This window comes from Rhea americana, unplaced genomic scaffold (assembly GCF_003343005.1).
Source record: "Rhea americana isolate MKP2758 unplaced genomic scaffold, rheAme1 scaffold_4, whole genome shotgun sequence".
NCBI lineage: Eukaryota > Metazoa > Chordata > Aves > Rheiformes > Rheidae > Rhea > Rhea americana.
In genome coordinates this window covers 12,009,355-12,026,520 of record NW_028186534.1, presented here as the reverse complement: position 1 = coordinate 12,026,520, position 17,166 = coordinate 12,009,355, and the positions used below count along the sequence as shown (strand labels likewise).

The following is a 17,166-nucleotide window of genomic DNA, read 5'->3' as shown; positions in this document are numbered from 1 at the left end:
CATGTGAGGAGACGGCGGCGGCGGCAGGGCGAGGCGAGGCGCGGCACCGGCCTTCCGCGCCCCCAACCCTTCCCTCTGCGAGGAGGCGCCGAGCGGCCCCCTCCGCTCCCCGCAGCCCCGGCGCCGTCGCCGCTGCCCGGGCGCCGCCTGAGGGGAGAGGCGCCGCCGCCGCCCCTGCGCCGCGCCCCGCCGGGCGGCCCCCTCCCCCCGGGCCCTCTCTGCTGAACCACGGCGGCCCTGTACATGAATTATGTCTGCCACAAGCGTTGACCCTCAGGTAAGCGGCGAAGCTGGGCACAGGGCCTGTGTGCTCCGCGCCCAGGCCCCGGGCTGGGGTCCTCGTGCAGCCTGGGGCCTGCCCCGGTCCCGAGAGAGGCTCCTCTGGGGCCTCGTCTCTCCCGTTAGCCCACCCCACAGGCACGGCGCGTTCCCGCTGCCTTTCCAGAGCAGTGGCCATTTCTAAGGAAGGCCAGTGCTGGATGATACCTGAGATGAACTCCTCAACCCCAGTTTAAACAAGCCCGATTCGTTATTAGCCGTTCCTTAAGAGGCTTTTTCTCTCCCCATAGGCTGTGTGTTTCGTAATGGCAGTATGAGCATTTTTCCAAAATTAACTTTCTCATTTCTCTCTCTCCCCACCTCCGTTTTTTATTTTACTCCATCATATGCTGTGGCTTCCCAGAGACCGAAAGGGCAAGATAATAAAGGTAAGAAATATGCTGAGATCTTGCCATCTAATTTTCTTTTCTTTTTTTTTCTTTTACTGCAGATGAATCCTACAGGTAAATGTTTGTGAACAGATAGGTATTGGTGTCAGTCCCCATGGATAACATCTGGAACAAAGCAAGATATGCTTTGTTTCAAAAATAACATTGCCTGTTACTTTTAGGAGCTTGTTTGCATCCTACTTATTGTTACTGAGTTTACAGTGGGAAGGACTGTGTGTTAGCACTAAGCATACATACAATAAGGCTCTTAATTTCCTTAAAATAAAGCAGTTTTCAACATAATAGAGATCTCTTACCCAAGATATAATTTCACATACTTTTGCATACTCCTTTTTTGCTATGTAAATACGATTTTGTTACTGTACTACTATTGACATATATATATGCTAGTTGTCATAATATATAAGTCTACAAACTTCACTTAAGTAATTTTAGATAACAATAGTTAAGTTACTTCTGATGAGATAATACTATGACAATTCCACTGCTTAAACTGGAATTAAAATTAAATAGCAAATATTTTAAGTAAATATTCTCATTATTGTGATCTCTAGTAAGTGCATAACTGCTGAGGCTTAGATACTCGGACTAAATCTTGCCATTCAGATAGTCTGGTTAAGGTAGAATAAAAAGCATCTAAAATCCAATTGCCTATTGTCTCAAAAAGTTTGTATCTTGTGTTTATCAGTACTTTTATTACATGCTGTTGTCACAGACAAACTTTCTCCAAATATTCTCATAAATTCTCAAACTTGTTTGTTAAACATCTTATTTCATGTAGCATTGTTTTTAATCTAGCTAAACTATGAAGTAGTTGCTTTATTTTCCCACCATAAACTGGGTATGATTTTTTTTTTTAATTTAAACAAACAGTGGAAACTGAACTGAGCTATTAATTTTGCTTTTGTGTAGTATCTTTCAGCAGTGTGTTTTGAATGTTTATTTACTGGCTAATTTATGTAGGCCTTTGATTAAGGCAGTCTCTTGGATACCACCATGAGAAAGTTGAGACTTAAATTTTGCTTGAAAGCATTGTCAGGCTATGAAGAAACTCAGTAGTTTTTTTTTATAATTAAATGCAACCTCACTTGACTTTCTTATTTTAGTCAATTTAAATAAGCTGTAAGCAGTACATGCAGGGAGAACTGTTAATTAGCTTCTGAGATTTCTAGTCATGCACCAGGACCTTAGGTGTGATTTTCCAATATTTTTCACCAGATTCTTGTCAGAGATTATTTTTTGGTTCAGAAGTAGTTCACGTGAGTTGTTGATTCACTCATCTGTAGAAAAACTCAACTTTTTATGGATGCAAACTTATTCAAATTTAGTTTTGTGAGCAATAATGCAAAGAAATTACTTGGACAAGTGTGATCCTTTTGTCTTTGAAGGTTCTTTGTGCTGTGAAGAAGAATATGACTCTTCATAAAATAACATTAGGGTGGAACTGTTTACTAAAATGCTACTAAGTAGTGTTCTAATTTGTTGCAACTCTTTTCTTCCAGTACAAAATGGTTCATTACACCAGAAGGATACAGTTCATGACAACGATTTTGAACCTTACCTTTCTGGGCAGTCAAATCAGGTTAGTATATTTGTAACTTAGTTTTGTTTTGTAGGCATGCTGTATTGGCAGTCGATCTATAGAATTGTGTTGAGGGAGCAAATTTCTTAAATAGAAATGGAAAAGAAATGACTAGCCTATTGTATTACTTAGCTTCATGAGCACCAATGCTAGTTTTATTACTAATATTACTACGTGTATCCAGATGGCCACAAATAAAAATGAAGTTAATGCTCCAACTGCTGTCTGTTCATTGCTTCTCACATTGCAGATTATTAATACAGTTGGACTACGACAGACTACTTGATCTTGCAGTTCTTTGATAGATGAGCTACATGGAGGAGTCTGTAGGTTCTGGTTTGGCAGATCTCTTGATCTGTCTTTAAAATAAGCCTGAAAATTACTGTGGTTGAAACCTTTCCTAGAAAGCACTGAAAACAAGTAACAGAGTGATTCTGCATTCTCATTACACTTCAACAGATATTGCTCTTCTTTTGTGTCCTCTGAAATATCTTAAGAATTTAAAATGTGGGTTTTTTTAAGAGCAAGGCACTGAACTCTGAATATGATCTAGTTCATTATAATGTACATCACTTAACATCCATGACTTCAATATAATAATAATAGAAATTGTCTTCTAACTCAAGTATTTTTAAAATCTTTAAATGAATAAAGTGTCTAGGAACTAGAGCCTAAAAATTTTCTTTCACAAATATAAAATACAGTGAGGGGGATAGGGGAGGGGGGAGAGAGACCTAGCAGAGGCACATTATTATTCCTTGGCAAAAAGGCTAAGAGGTATGTTTTAAACAGGACATTTACAATTCAGCAATTTGAAGCTGATAGATGCCACTGTGAATACTGGTGACGTTGTTGAGCTTATTTGCAAAAGAACATTATTCTACACACTGAAATAAAAGAGTATGTAATGTGATACTCTGTTTTATTTGTGGAAATTGTGGTTGAATCTTGAATGTGAACACAAGCAAATGTTATCAATTCATCTGCCATGGGTCAGTTATTCTCCAGCTGTATTAAGCGCTCTGGGAAGCAAGGTAGCTGGAACTATATTAATTTGATTTGAATCGTAGCAGCTTATGGGAGGCTGCAGTTTCTAGCTCAGTATAGAGATACCTGAGCTCATCTCAGTTCTAGAAGCAGTCTAGACACACCAGCGTGGAAGTTAGGGCAAATTATATATATAATAACATGCACTGTGTTCCAGGATCTGTGCTCTGAGGGTTCTGGTTCTTGAACTGAGCTCAGAGGTCTTCATCATTCTCTGCAGCCTAGACGTGTTCTCCCAACTTCTGCAAAGTTAATGCAATTACATGGGGAACATGTCCTGTGGTCTGGAATTGTTGTACTTGTCACAGTACAAATGCAGGAAGTTTAAGATAAAGTGAGATTCCCTTTTTGCAAAATCAGTTTTGAAAGAAAACTATGCATGCTTTTTGTATTTCTCTCCTCCTTTTCTTTATGATTCTTGTCATCCCATTCCTTATATTTGTATGTAAATTTTAATTATTTAAAACCAAGATGTTTTCTATTGTAGAATACAGTTAACATTCTATTTGATGTAGGTGAAAAGTAGAACCATCTGTTATATATTAATTCTAAGTAATATGTTTCTGTTAACTGTCAATAAGCCCAATTATTAGGATTAAAGGTACAAAGTTACTATGATTTATAGAATTCCATAATTTAATTTTCATATTCTAGTAAAGTGATGATGCATGAAAGTATAGCTCCATTGACTGACCTGTAAATGCCACAAGAAATGGGCATGCCACAAGAAATTGATGAGCTACAAGAAATAATTGTGTAGGTTGCCTTATATTTTTAAGGGGGAAGTGACAGTAGCGTTAATTAGAACTCTCTGAGATACCAGCATACAGACAACCATATCTCTGAACAAAGCCTTGTTATCTACTTATTCTGTCAGATATATGCCCTTTAAAGTTACTGTAAAGTGTAGTTGATTTTAAAAAAGTTAACCAGTTGAATTTAAAAAAAAAGCTCAAGAAATTAAAAACCTTGCTGACACAAGCAATACATTGGACATCAAAAATTAAATAAAGACTGATGATACTGTGTTAAATGTCATCTTTTAAAAATACAAGTTAGTCTTTAAAATGAGTATTAAGTATATTAAGTAATCAAATGTAATTTGTCTCCTATCTTTGTATGGAAAGCTGTACCTAATTAAAGGCACTTGCTTTTTCTTTACAAAGAAAAGTCTGGTATTCAGGTAGCAATAGCGCAGATCAAATTTGAAGTGTCTTAGCTGGTTCTTACTATGCACGCTGAAAGTGTTTTTGAAAGCAGAGGGAACTGAATGAGGTAAGGTATATGCGTATGATATACTCGATAAGGAAGGTATCCCGGATGTACTGTCATCCAGAACCAGAAGATTTTTCTGAGAGTGTGGTGTACTTGAGAATGAGGATATTACGAGCAAGCAGAGAACTTTGGCAGAAAGGAGGATTCTCTTCCTAATTAGTGCAGAGATTGGTTTTAAAAAAAGTAGAGAAGAGATGCAGAAAGGTCAAGGATAAGTTTGTCAAAATAAGTGTACTGCTGTTGTGGTGAAGAACTTCCATCAGGGCTTCTCTTGCACTTTGTAGCATTAAGCCATTCAAAATAGATTGAATGTTTTGTGGGGATGTCTTCTGAAATTTTCTTTTAATCCTGTTAAAACCTTTGTGGAAACCTGACAAGCCATGTGTACAGAAGGTGACAGTGTAAGGAATTGTGTAGAATTGTTTAGCAGTACTGTGAGACAAAACATATGTATTATTTGGGCATATTCTTTTGATCTTAATTTAAATCTGTAGAATGTACGAAGGTAGTAAATACTATCTAAGACCTATCTAAAGCTCCTCCCTTCCACTAGCATTTATTTTAACTTTTTTCTTAATATTAACACTTCAAGATAAAACACATTGATACCAGTCTCAAACGCCCTCAGAAAAAAAGATATTTTAATGTGATAAGTATTGACTCTCTTAACTTAAGAGACTAAGAAAATTTAATACATTTTAGAGAATCATCATGTTATAGAAAGATGGTTTGTGTACCTCTTGTTAATGATAGAACTTCCAAATAAATGAAGTCAACAAGAGAAGTGGTAGAGAAGATGTCTCTTGAATCAAAAATGGGTAACACTGGATTTAGGCTATTTAAAGCTGTTGTGTCTATGGTATATATACAAGTCTTGATATTTTATGGAGTCATTCTTCATACGGGAAGTAAAAATATTAAATTAGTCAGGGTTTTGTGGAAGGCTGTTGCTGAAAAATGAACAATAAAAATGACTCTAATGTATCTGGGTATTATACTTCTCTTTAGCAAGGTGTTTCTTAGTTTTCTGATTGAGCTGACAAATAATCTTATGTTTGGTAAAATTACTAAAATATCTGTGCAATTCAGCTGAGTCTGCATAATATTTGTTCAATTTTCAAACCTTAATTAAGGTTTGACAGAAGTCTTAGTTCCTCCTTTTAAAAATCATCATTCTCTGTGAGTAAGGGAAGATTTGCTGCTCTTTGACTGATTAGCAGGAGATGTTGACCTTTCCTCCCCCTCACTGGTAATTACATGTAGGGTTTCGTTTTGGAAGGGCTCCAGTATCTGTGTTTCAAGTTTCATAAGGAAGAATAATACCCCTTTAGAATAGTCTGTATTCTTTTGCATTGCTGACTATGAGAAACATAAAATACAAAAAAAATCACCTGAAGATTTATGAGTAGAAGGAAAGATTCCTCAGGTCTAAAAAAGCAGTTGAGAAGGAGAAAAGGGAGGAAAAGTTGGAGCTTTAAAGAAGGGTCTGCTGGTTTAGAACAGGTCAGTCTCTATTCCCTAGAGTGGAAAAGATGGCCAGTTTGGAAGACCTGTCAGAAGAAGTTCTGCACACTTGTGACTTTACTACTGAGGGAAAGGAGACCTTTGCAGAAGCTTGAGTAGGGTCAGTGAGAGTTTGGATGGCTTACTGGTGTATGTCACATGCTGTATTTGCTTGTGTTTCTTTAGCATACCAGCTATTAATTTAACTGTAATTTTAGTTTCTAGTAATTAGGTCTACTTATACTAAACTTGGCACACTTTTTTTTGTGTGTGATCTAACTGTGGTCTTGCATCTGTGTCAGAAGTAGCCTTTTTGTGTTTTATCACTTGAGGTATATCTTGCTTGTTAGAGAAAGTTGCTCCCTCAAAACAATTCCATAATAAGGACTATAACCATGTTTTCTATTATATATGCTGTTTTATTAAAGCAGTTTCATCTAAAACTTGTATGCTATGAGTCACAAAATGTCTTCTGTTATATAAGTACCTTGAAATATTTTGATATTGATAGATTTAAAAAATCTAGATGAAGCCATTAAATAGCCTGTAGTAATGTAACTGCACTTACATGGTCTAAAAATCTCAAATTACTAAATTCACTGTGAGGCAATATTCCTGGACCAAATTTTAAGTATCCAGATTTAGCCATGTATCTTTTTAAATACAAGAAATACAACTAGTAGGATGGGGAGATAATGCTGCTTTGACCTAGAGCTACAAATAATTCACAGTTCAAGCAAAAGGTTAAAGAATTCATCTCTGGTATAGAAATGAACGGGTTGCAATAGTGCTATTTTTAATGAATTAAGCAATTTGTGGAATAGCAAACCTGGAGTGTGAACTAAAATCTTTAACTAGAAATAAAATTACTTGGCACTATTCTTTTCTGTTTAGTGATGTGCAGTGCTGTGGGTGTTATAAACAAAATTCTTGTGTCTGAAACGACCTCTTTTTTTTTTCCTTAACAGAACAATAGTTATCCATCAATGACTGATCCCTATCTGTCCAGTTATTATCCACCATCTATTGGGTTCCCCTATTCTCTCAGTGAAGCACCGTGGTCTACAGGAGGAGATCCTCCTATCCCATATCTCACCACCTATGGACAGCTCAGTAATGGAGATCACCATTTTATGCATGATGCTGTTTTTGGACAGCCTGGGGGTCTGGGAAATAACATCTATCAACACCGGTTTAATTTTTTCCCTGAAAATCCTGCCTTCTCAGCTTGGGGAACAAGTGGATCCCAAGGACAGCAAACTCAAAGTTCGGCGTATGGGAGCAGTTACAGTTATCCACCTAGTTCACTGGGCGGTACCATTGTGGATGGACAAACAGGATTTCATAATGACACATTAAACAAAGCTCCTGGAATGAACAGTATTGAGCAGGGAATGGTTGGACTTAAGATTGGTGGAGATGTTACAACTTCTGCTGTGAAAACAGTAGGTTCTGTTGTCAACAGCGCTGGGATGACAGGTGCCCTCTCTGGTAACAGTGGATCTAGTGTAAACTTGCCAGTATCTAAACCAACCTCTTGGGCTGCTATCGCTAGCAAGCCTGCAAAACCACAGCCTAAAATGAAAACGAAAACTGGACCTGTAATTGGAGGAGCTCTGCCTCCACCACCTATAAAACACAATATGGACATAGGTACTTGGGACAATAAGGGTCCTGTGGCAAAAGTTCCTGCCCCTCAACAGATACCTTCTCCTCAGTCTGTTCCGCAGCCACAGCAACAGATTGTTCAGCCTGTTCCGGCTCAGCCTCCTCCGTTGACCCAACCACAGTATCAGAGCCCTCAGCAGCCGCCTCAAAACCGCTGGGTAGCTCCTCGCAACAGAAATGCAGCTTTTGGCCAAAGTGGAGGAACTGGTAATGATAGCAGCTCAGCTGGCAGTACCCAGCCTAACCCTGTTCCAAGTGGCGAATCCCATCCTGTTCTTGAAAAACTGAAAGCTGCTCACAGCTATAACCCTAAAGATTTTGAATGGAACCTTAAAAATGGACGTGTGTTCATAATAAAGAGCTATTCTGAGGATGATATTCATCGTTCCATTAAGTATTCTATTTGGTGTAGTACAGAACATGGCAACAAACGCCTGGACAGTGCTTTTCGTTCCATGAATAGTAAGGGTCCGGTCTACTTGCTATTCAGTGTCAATGGCAGTGGACATTTTTGTGGAGTAGCAGAGATGAAATCGCCTGTGGACTATGGCACCAGTGCAGGTGTCTGGTCTCAGGACAAGTGGAAGGGGAAATTCGATGTCAAGTGGATCTTTGTGAAGGATGTGCCCAACAACCAGCTCCGACACATCAGGCTGGAGAACAATGACAACAAACCAGTTACAAACTCCCGTGATACACAGGAGGTGCCCTTAGAAAAAGCAAAACAAGTGCTTAAAATTATTGCTACTTACAAGCACACGACCTCCATCTTTGATGACTTTTCTCATTATGAAAAGCGCCAAGAAGAGGAGGAGGTGGTGCGGAAGGTAAACTTATTAAAAAATTTATTTTATACACAGATATGGGGAAAATGAAATGTGAAGGCTGCTATGGTGGAAAAATGTAAGTAGGAATTCAAAATATTTTTAATACATCTCTCAGCTTGATAGTTTTGTGTATTTAACAACAAACCTACACTTATTTGTCTGTGACAATTTCATTGGTAAATGAGTTTCAGAGCAAAAAGTTAAGCAGTGATACAGGTAAAGGAATGTTATGTCCAGTTTTTTTGGTCTTTGTTTTATCTTCAAATGGTTAATAGAATAGAAACTGGTTTCTGTTTCAGAATAGGTTTCTGCCAGTGATTGCCACTTAACAAGCTTTTTGCCTCATAAATGTGAAGTGTTTAACACTGACAGAACGGGGCTACCAAAGTTGTTGCCCTTGTTGGCATGTGAAATCTGTATGTGAGCTGTAAGAGCAATCATATTGCTGCCTCATCTTGTCTGTTCAGTTGGTCTCTCTGGAAAAGAAAGAATTGCATAAAATTGCTGAAATAGTGCTAGAAAGCTTGTGTTCCCTCTGCTGAACTTACTTGTATTATTATTTGGGTAAATAAAGGCTTTCAGTTCCCAGGTCTAATATGTCTACTAGTTCTTGAAGTCTTGAGTGAGGATGTAGTTGGAGCAGTTTGGACAGTAACTGGGAAAGTGTAGTAAAAATATTTACATATGCTTTCATGACCTTAGTCTGCTCCAAGAGTCGTCTGTCCTCTATCCATCCCACAACCCCAGTTTCAAGAATGTCTTTCTCTAGGCTGTCTGAACATAATGGACTGATAGGATATTAGGTGTTTGGATGTACAGTTAATAGCAAAGTAACACCTAGTTACTTGATAGTATTTCATACACTTTTTTTTTTTTTTTTTTTGTATAGCATTTCAAATAAAGCATTTATTTGACAGGCTGGTTTAGTGCAGTTCACGTTTGCCTCAAAATATTTCTGAAGCAGAGGCTTAATGCATGTCCCTGGAGCTGAAATTGAAGTTGCCATTTTAAAGGCTCTATTACCATTTAAAAATGCAGATAAGATTGCTTTGAAGAATCTAGAATGTACCTTTAAATTATGAGAGAAAGAGATATATGTCTCAAGAACTTTAGCCCAGGTGCTTCTAGCCATCTGGTATGCTGTGCCTAGCATACCTCAACACAATAGAGGAAATCAGGGTTTAAGATTTGAAGTTTGTCTTGTGCTTTCTGTGGGGTTCTGCAAGCTAAAGCTTAAATGCTTTTACATCAACACTTTGTTGCTTCAGCAGACCAGTACCAGTTTTTATATTTAATGAAACCTCTACCTTGAGAAGAGCAGTTTCTTTATGTGCAAGAGAATTGAAAAACCTGGGTTCCTTTGTCAAGTGTTTACAGTGCGTCAGGGGTTGCCTTTTTTTGTTGTTTGTTTGTTTGTTTTTTTAACACTCAGCTTCCCTGTGACTTGCTCCCAAGTCTTGAGGGGAGAATAATGTGCCTTTGATGGGTGGGAGTACTGGGAAAGCTTAAACAGTTGGAGCTTTTCTTTACATCAAGTAGTGAAAGTGGTATGAGATCTATTCTTGAACAGTTAACTTACTGGCCTACGGAAGATCAGATGGCTGTGTGCTGAAAGCTGAAGTGGTTTTGTAGTTACTGTGCCTAATGCTCAACTGTTGGGCTGACCCCACTTTGGTTTATTTTAATGTACACTATTATTCCCACTTTCGGTTCAAGTGAATATGCAATATTCTTAATCAGGTCACTGCTTTTTAACAAGATCATTTTCCCAAAGTTGGTTGGGTTTTTTCTGCCACATTTAAGCCAGAAATAAACTCTTAAGTCTAACTTAACATTTCTTAGATTCACCTGAACAACTTTGAATACAGGACAATATAAACCAGGGAAGATAGCAGTGCTAGAGAAATAAAGTAAATCAATAATAATGGAGTAAAAAACAGATACTGTTCATTTTATTGCAGTCTATAAAACTATTATTTAGGAATTTAATGACATTTTTTCCTTCTTTGAATAAACAAATTTTAGAAGTCCAGTTTACTGCTGGAAGACTTCCTTGCAGGATATGCACACAACTAAATGCTTATTGTTGAGAAGTTCCTACTGCAGAAGTTGAATCATCCTTGACATTACAAAATTGTTTCCTACGACAATTTTTGAAGAATCTGAGTGCTAATTAAGATAACTGTCTTACAGCTGAAATGGCTTCTCTGTTTATATATGTACCATCTTAAATGGCTTTCAAATTGCCATATACTTTTAGTCTTCATACTTTTGTTTATCAGTAAAATTAGTTGTTAAAAATCTGTGCTTCCATTTCATCCCTATCACCATTACAAAGGACTGGAATTCTTTTTTTAAAAAAAACCCTGCACATGGGATGCTTGAACATTATTTCATTTACACAGTAAATGTTCAGTAAGAAAGAATGATTTTGTGTGATCTATGCAATGAGATCCATTAATATTTAAATTTTTTTTATGTATTTTCAGTTTGTTGCAGGCCAATGTTTCCTTAACTAATACGTGCAGAATATGGTTCAGCGTGTGTTCTGTGAGTTTAACTGAGCTAGGAACCTCTGTGTTAACTCTAAATTGTCAAATGACAGTTGTCAATTTAGACAGCTGTAATTTAATCTTGGATGAGTTTACTGAAGTGCCAAAGGCTCATCAGCGTTACCAACATTAAGGACTGTATCATCAGGTAGAATTGGGGGGAGATTTGATCATGGCTGGATAGAAGTCCAGCTTTTGATTTGCCATAGTAGTAAACTATCTCAGCACATTTTAGTGGCCCAGAACCTGGTAAAGGAATAATAGAAGGGAACTGGGTTATAGAATGAAATAACCAAAGAATGAGGGTCGTGAAATCTCTCCTGAGCCTCGCTTTTTCTTAGTAAATTCAGTGCCTAGGGCCAATATGATCCAACTTTGCGTTGACGAAGTAATTTACGTGATCAAAGTTCATGCTCTTGAAACAGTTTTCAAGTTTGTGAGAAAGCTTATTTAAAAAGCAAATGTAGTATAATATAGTATTAATTATTCACATTCCCTAGAAACAAACTTGTGCACTTTTTACAAAATCGTCTTCCAAAATCAAAAAACTTAGTAAAGAAAATAAACTTTTTGCACATCTTAATGTTTTGTTTTTTTTTCATTTGCAATTTGTGTCGTGTGCTGGACAGGGGTTTGACCTACTGTAAAAAGTCAGCAGTTTATCTTCACAAACCTGTATTTAGCTAGGTGGTTCTAATTATTGTACCAAGACTGCTTTACTGCTGTCAAGGCACTTGGCTGTTTCAATATGTAGATCTTGGTGTTATATTGAAACAGCTGTGCAGTCCATCTCAGCTCTTGAATTCCCAAATTTATCATTTCTTCTTTTGGGTGATACTTTTAATAAATATGGTAAAGTGTTAGCTAGTACATGTTAGCAGTTTAGAATACTTATTTTTTTCTAATGTTGTTTAGACATTACCTGCAGCATGCTTTTTTTTGAGCATATTCATTGGTGCAGAACTTCTAAGGATGGAATTCTGCCCTTCCTCCAAAACTAAAAATTAAATTCATTGCTATTTAAATTCATTGCTATTTAAGTTTCATTTAATTGTGTTTCCTGATTTAAAGATAGTATTTATATTTCTGTGTCAGAGAAGATGAATACTCTCATCCTACTGATCTTGACAGACGAGGTTTAGCAGGAAAGTTGACAGTTTGGGGATGGAGTGTAGGGAATAAGGTTTGACAGGGATAGGTGTCTCAAAATGGAAGTTTCTGCAAGTTTTGTGAAAATCAGTCTTTCCTGTATCTGAAGACTATACATACTGATGTCACCAGTGAGAAGTGTGCAACAGGAGCTCCCCTCTGAGATACCAGAGAATTCCCAAGGAGACGAGAACCTAACAATGCTCCAGTTGGATCTTCAGAACCAAAATGAACAAAGCTTTGCTAGTTACTCAGAAAACTACTTGTTCTCACTTGCAGTAGTGCTAAAAGCAATCAGGGAGAGAATTTGAGTTAGATCATCTACAAAGCAGCCATACTCAAGAGCATGAAGAATTTTTACATCAAACTCCTTGCCAGTTTCTGTGGTTTCAGACACTTCTTAAAAGGAAGACTTAGAATAGCCCCTGAGAGAGAAAGAAAGCAACAAGGTAGGAGGGAATGCCATAATAAATTTATTCAATAAGTAAGCACTTTTTACTGAATTATAAAGCCTAAGATAACTCTGAATGCCGTGAGCCTCCCACCTACTTCTCAGATGCTTGGTGGAAGTGTCCACTGCTAGCCTGTATCCTGTCTATATGGGACTGGTCCATGAGAATGGGAGACTTAGACTTTTGAAGAAAATGGGATTATGAGAGTCAGTGGATGACTACAAAACAAGCTCTTTAAAGTTACTTAAGATGGAAATGGGAAATACTAGGGTGAGGGCATAGTACAGTGATGAAATGAAGAAAGGGTATTTCTCACCTTAGAAAAAGTAGTAGAATGAACAACTGCTTTTTTGGAAGCCTGAAAATACGTTTGGTTTGATGCAGTTTTATTCCAGGCATACCTCTTTCTAACTACCTTTTCTTTGAAATGGCAAGCAGCTATAAGTTCTTTTCATTAAGAACATACAGTATCAGAACATACTAGGTGTAGTATCACTAAGAAATGAGTTTCATTGACAGTTGATAATAAGTCAGCAAGTAGAAGATGGGGGTATAGATTTAAAAAAAAATCTGTATCACTTTACACAGTCTGTTTTACTAATCCTGTAAAACAATTTCAGTATTTTTACTTATGCCTTAAGTCTTATGTTAAGAACTTCTGTTGACTTCATTTTATTATGAAAATGCAGATGTTAATATTGTTGTGCCTGGAGGCAGAAACTAACAGCCCATTTGCAGGTGTAACAGACTCTATGCTCCTTGAGTTGGTCACAGCATAAAATGAGAACTGTTTTTAAATGTTTGGCAAAATTCAAAAAAAGCTTTATATTCCAAGGGAAATGATTAGGAGATGAGTTTTATATGGAAGGACTCCACAGAACAAGTAAAACCTGAGTAAAAGCCAAAGGTGTTAGTTTAGGATTTGACTGTTGTTTATGCTTTGACTATTTCACAATCCTCTTACTTGAAATAGAGGGTTTTACTCTACTAAGTAGATTCTGCACAGCTGGGGACCTCAGCTTGTCATGTCATGTAACAGCATAAAGTCTAACTAAGCTTCAGCAGGTCCATCTAGTAGAATTTCTTCATTTTGGTCATTTAACATGGTACTTGAGGTATTGTAGATCAAAATTTGATGCCATATTGAGCCATTCAAATATAGTGTGTATTCGAGTTGAGTCTTTACATGCCTATTCTGCAGTAGGTATTTTACTTTGAAGACTATTAGGATGAAAATCAGTAAGGCAGAGCTCTTTCTATTTAATCTGCATAGTGTCTTACCTAAAATAAATGGGAAAAAATACACTGGCCTGAAAATACTGCAGCATGTTTTATGGTAGTTGTGTTTTTTTTAGGATAGGAAAAATACAATTGGGAAACAAAGGTGAATGTCAGATGGTCAGTGTTCAGCTTATAAATTGCCATATCCTAAGAAAAATATGATAATATTGAGTTTATTTAAAAACAGTAAATGGTACTTTCTAGAGCTCTAACTCTGAACCTCTGGATGCTTTTTGGAGAGACTTCTGGAACTTTTGATGGTCTGAAGCACTTGCTAAAAAGTCCTCCTTCTCTTATTATTGTGTTGCTGAACAGCTTGTATAAGCCCTTTTCTAGAGCCTCTACTATGAATAGCTTTGTTTATTTTACTCTGAGACATTTGCTCTTACTATTTACTGCTTTCGTAACTATTGGCTTCTGAACTAGGATGCTTTTAGAAGTTCTTGGGTTGTTCTGTTTAGCCACGCTGGTTTTATCAGACCATCATGCGGTCCACTTTTCTTCCACCTGATGATTTTTTTTTCCTGTGACTTGTCAGGTATTCCACAGTGTCTCCCAGAGTAGTTAATAAGTAGAAAATAATTGTGAGCAGATTTTTTTTGAGAGAGCTCAAATCCTGTTTTTTGAATGTAACTATACTCCTAAGTCACTTGTATATGTTTGAATTATACTTCTGAGGAATTCAGTAATGTACTGTCTCCTTACTGTTCTTGTAGTGGTTGTCCTACTACTGCAGTAGCTGAGGTAATCCAGAAAGTAGAATATTGAAGGCCTCATTTCCACTTGTGAGTGTTGATACTCCATATGTTTTTGCTGTGACCTTCATCTGCTGTCGGTTTGGATTAACTGTGCTGATCCATGTGAAGCTGTACTTTAATATTTGAATCTTACTGAATTTTTGGACTTGGGTATATATGATATATGCTGCTACATTTTATAAAAAGTGTATGTTCATATTTGGGGATCACATCTGTGCAACTATAATTACCTAAAACTTTTTTTTGTTAATATGACTAGACTTTCTTAACTATTTTTTAACTTTTTTTCTCTTTGCAGGAACGTCAGAATCGAAACAAACAATAAGAATAAACATATACAGTTTGCTATATATACTAGAACTGATATTGAATTCGACTATGAGAAACAAAATTTAAGTATTCTGGTGCTGTATCCTGGCATCAGGACAAACTAAAGCTTTCAGCTCCAATATATCTTCTCGTGCAGGGGAAATTAAGTTGTTGCATCTTTAAGTACATTGTAGTTTATTTTTGCCCAAGTGGATCTGCATTAATTTGTATCCTTTTCTATGTAAAATTCTGTAGAAATCATTAATAAAGGTGTGTCTGTTTTTATTTTTTTAAGTTGGTAAACAGTTATATTAACCTACGGTGGACCTATACATGAGCATATTAAAGTGTTAATGCTTCCCAAAGACTTTATTTTGGCTCAAATTATGTTCCTAGCCGGTTAATAGACATTATGGAGAATACATGACAAGTTCTCCTTTATTTTCACCCCAAACCCTGTTTTTTCATGACAGACGTTAAAAAAAAATGCATTGGTTTTTGTCATTTTAAAAAATTTTAAGATACTGCACTTCAGAATTTTGAAATGAAAAGAATAAATTTCAGATCACTTTGTGCAGCTGCTATGCCTCTTTAGTTATCTGTACAATTACACTTAAAATTGCTAATGCGCCATGTTGTTTTTTTCTGTCTAGTAGAAAATCAAATTGTCAGTGAAATTATTTCTCTGGAAAATATTTCCCTTTTACATTCTGTTAACCAGTGCTTCAGTGTGCATTTGTTATACCATATCCTGCCAAGAGTGAGCGAGATGCTTTCTCTCGGCCATAATTCTGCTTTATGGTTTTGTAGCTTAATAATTAAATAATAATGTGATGCTATCAACATTGCAGGGGTTTTGGACAATGTGTTTAAACCTGTTTCAGCTTTCAGGTGTTATTAGTTAATTGCAGATCATTTTTAATCTTTCCCTTCATTACTCCCCTCCAACCCCCCGAAATCCTAATTACATTTAAAGTTTTTTATACCAATAATGCTGAGCTTTAACGTAGGAACTAATAGTACGGATAATATGATGGATTATGCCTCAGATGTTTAAAATTGACAGTGTGTATGTCTAATTTTTTTCTGTTGGATGAGTAAAAAAACCTGTTTTAAGAAACTGAATTTGCTGTCATGTTTTTGTGGAGTGAGGGGACCTTCGGAGAACCTGTCACCAACTGGAGTTCCAATTAAGCATGGAAATGGTGCTCATGTCTGCTGCTCTAGCACACTGATCTGCACGTGTTTATTGTAGAGGATCTTTTACTATATTAGAAAGCAAATATCTTCTGAAAACTATTTACTCCAAAAGGACCTCCAATTTAAATAAAGTTTAAGCTGTATCATTTAGACTTGTATTTAGAACGTATAACTCTGTCTCTGGACTGTTACTGACTGTAAGGGTAATGGACAGCATCAGATTAACTTTTTCCTCTAGGAGAATACAAGCCTTAATAAACAATACGTATTTAGCAAGTTTGATGTCATTTTCATTTTTTTCCCGTTTTCAGTTGTCTTCCTGTGTTACAATAACCCCTTATACAAACTCATGAGTTAAGTCTACTTTGAAAAATGCGTTGGTTGAGAATAACATAATGTTCACTCTCAGCGTGCTTTGTATTTGCTAAAATCTTTCACAGGCTCTGCAGAGAACATTCAAGCTGCTTTGAGTGTTACTGTTTCTCAGAGGAAATATGTGCGCTTACAAAGGTTGTCACTTGTACTTCCCACTCTCCTTGTATGGTAGAGAGGCTCCAAGATTGGAAGTTGACCTGCAGCCTTCAGGAGAAGGTATTAAGACCAGGGTCATTGGGATGAGAATAGAGCTTTACAGATAGAAGTAAATCTTCTGAAGGTTTTCTTTTATGGGTGTTGGCTGTATTTCACAACTCTATCATAATTTGGCATGTTTTATTTTTTACTAATGTTTTTGAACAATATTGCATTATAATTGTGTTACCATCTAATGAAAGCACATGGTACTGGTTTCTGTAGTTAAAGACAGGACACTTGTAACTAATACTGGAGCCAGAAT

General features: G+C 36.8%; 1 protein-coding gene across 2 annotated transcripts; it reads left to right on the top strand.

Annotated features, from left to right (window-relative positions):
- Positions 1 to 6: 6 nt before the first annotated feature.
- Positions 7 to 16,607, top strand: YTHDF1 (YTH N6-methyladenosine RNA binding protein F1). Of its 2 annotated transcripts, none has more exons than XM_085314176.1 (5): positions 7 to 277; positions 683 to 707; positions 2,231 to 2,310; positions 7,104 to 8,630; positions 15,121 to 16,607. In XM_085314176.1, exons 1-5 carry the CDS (start codon positions 251 to 253, stop codon positions 15,145 to 15,147), a joined length of 1,686 nt encoding a protein of 561 aa, XP_085170302.1. In that variant the 5' UTR covers positions 7 to 250; the 3' UTR covers positions 15,148 to 16,607. The 2 variants fall into 2 exon arrangements, with proteins under 2 accessions (XP_085170302.1, XP_085170301.1); XM_085314175.1 differs by having other exon boundaries at positions 7,104 to 8,706.
- The last annotated feature ends 559 nt before the right edge of the window (positions 16,608 to 17,166 follow it).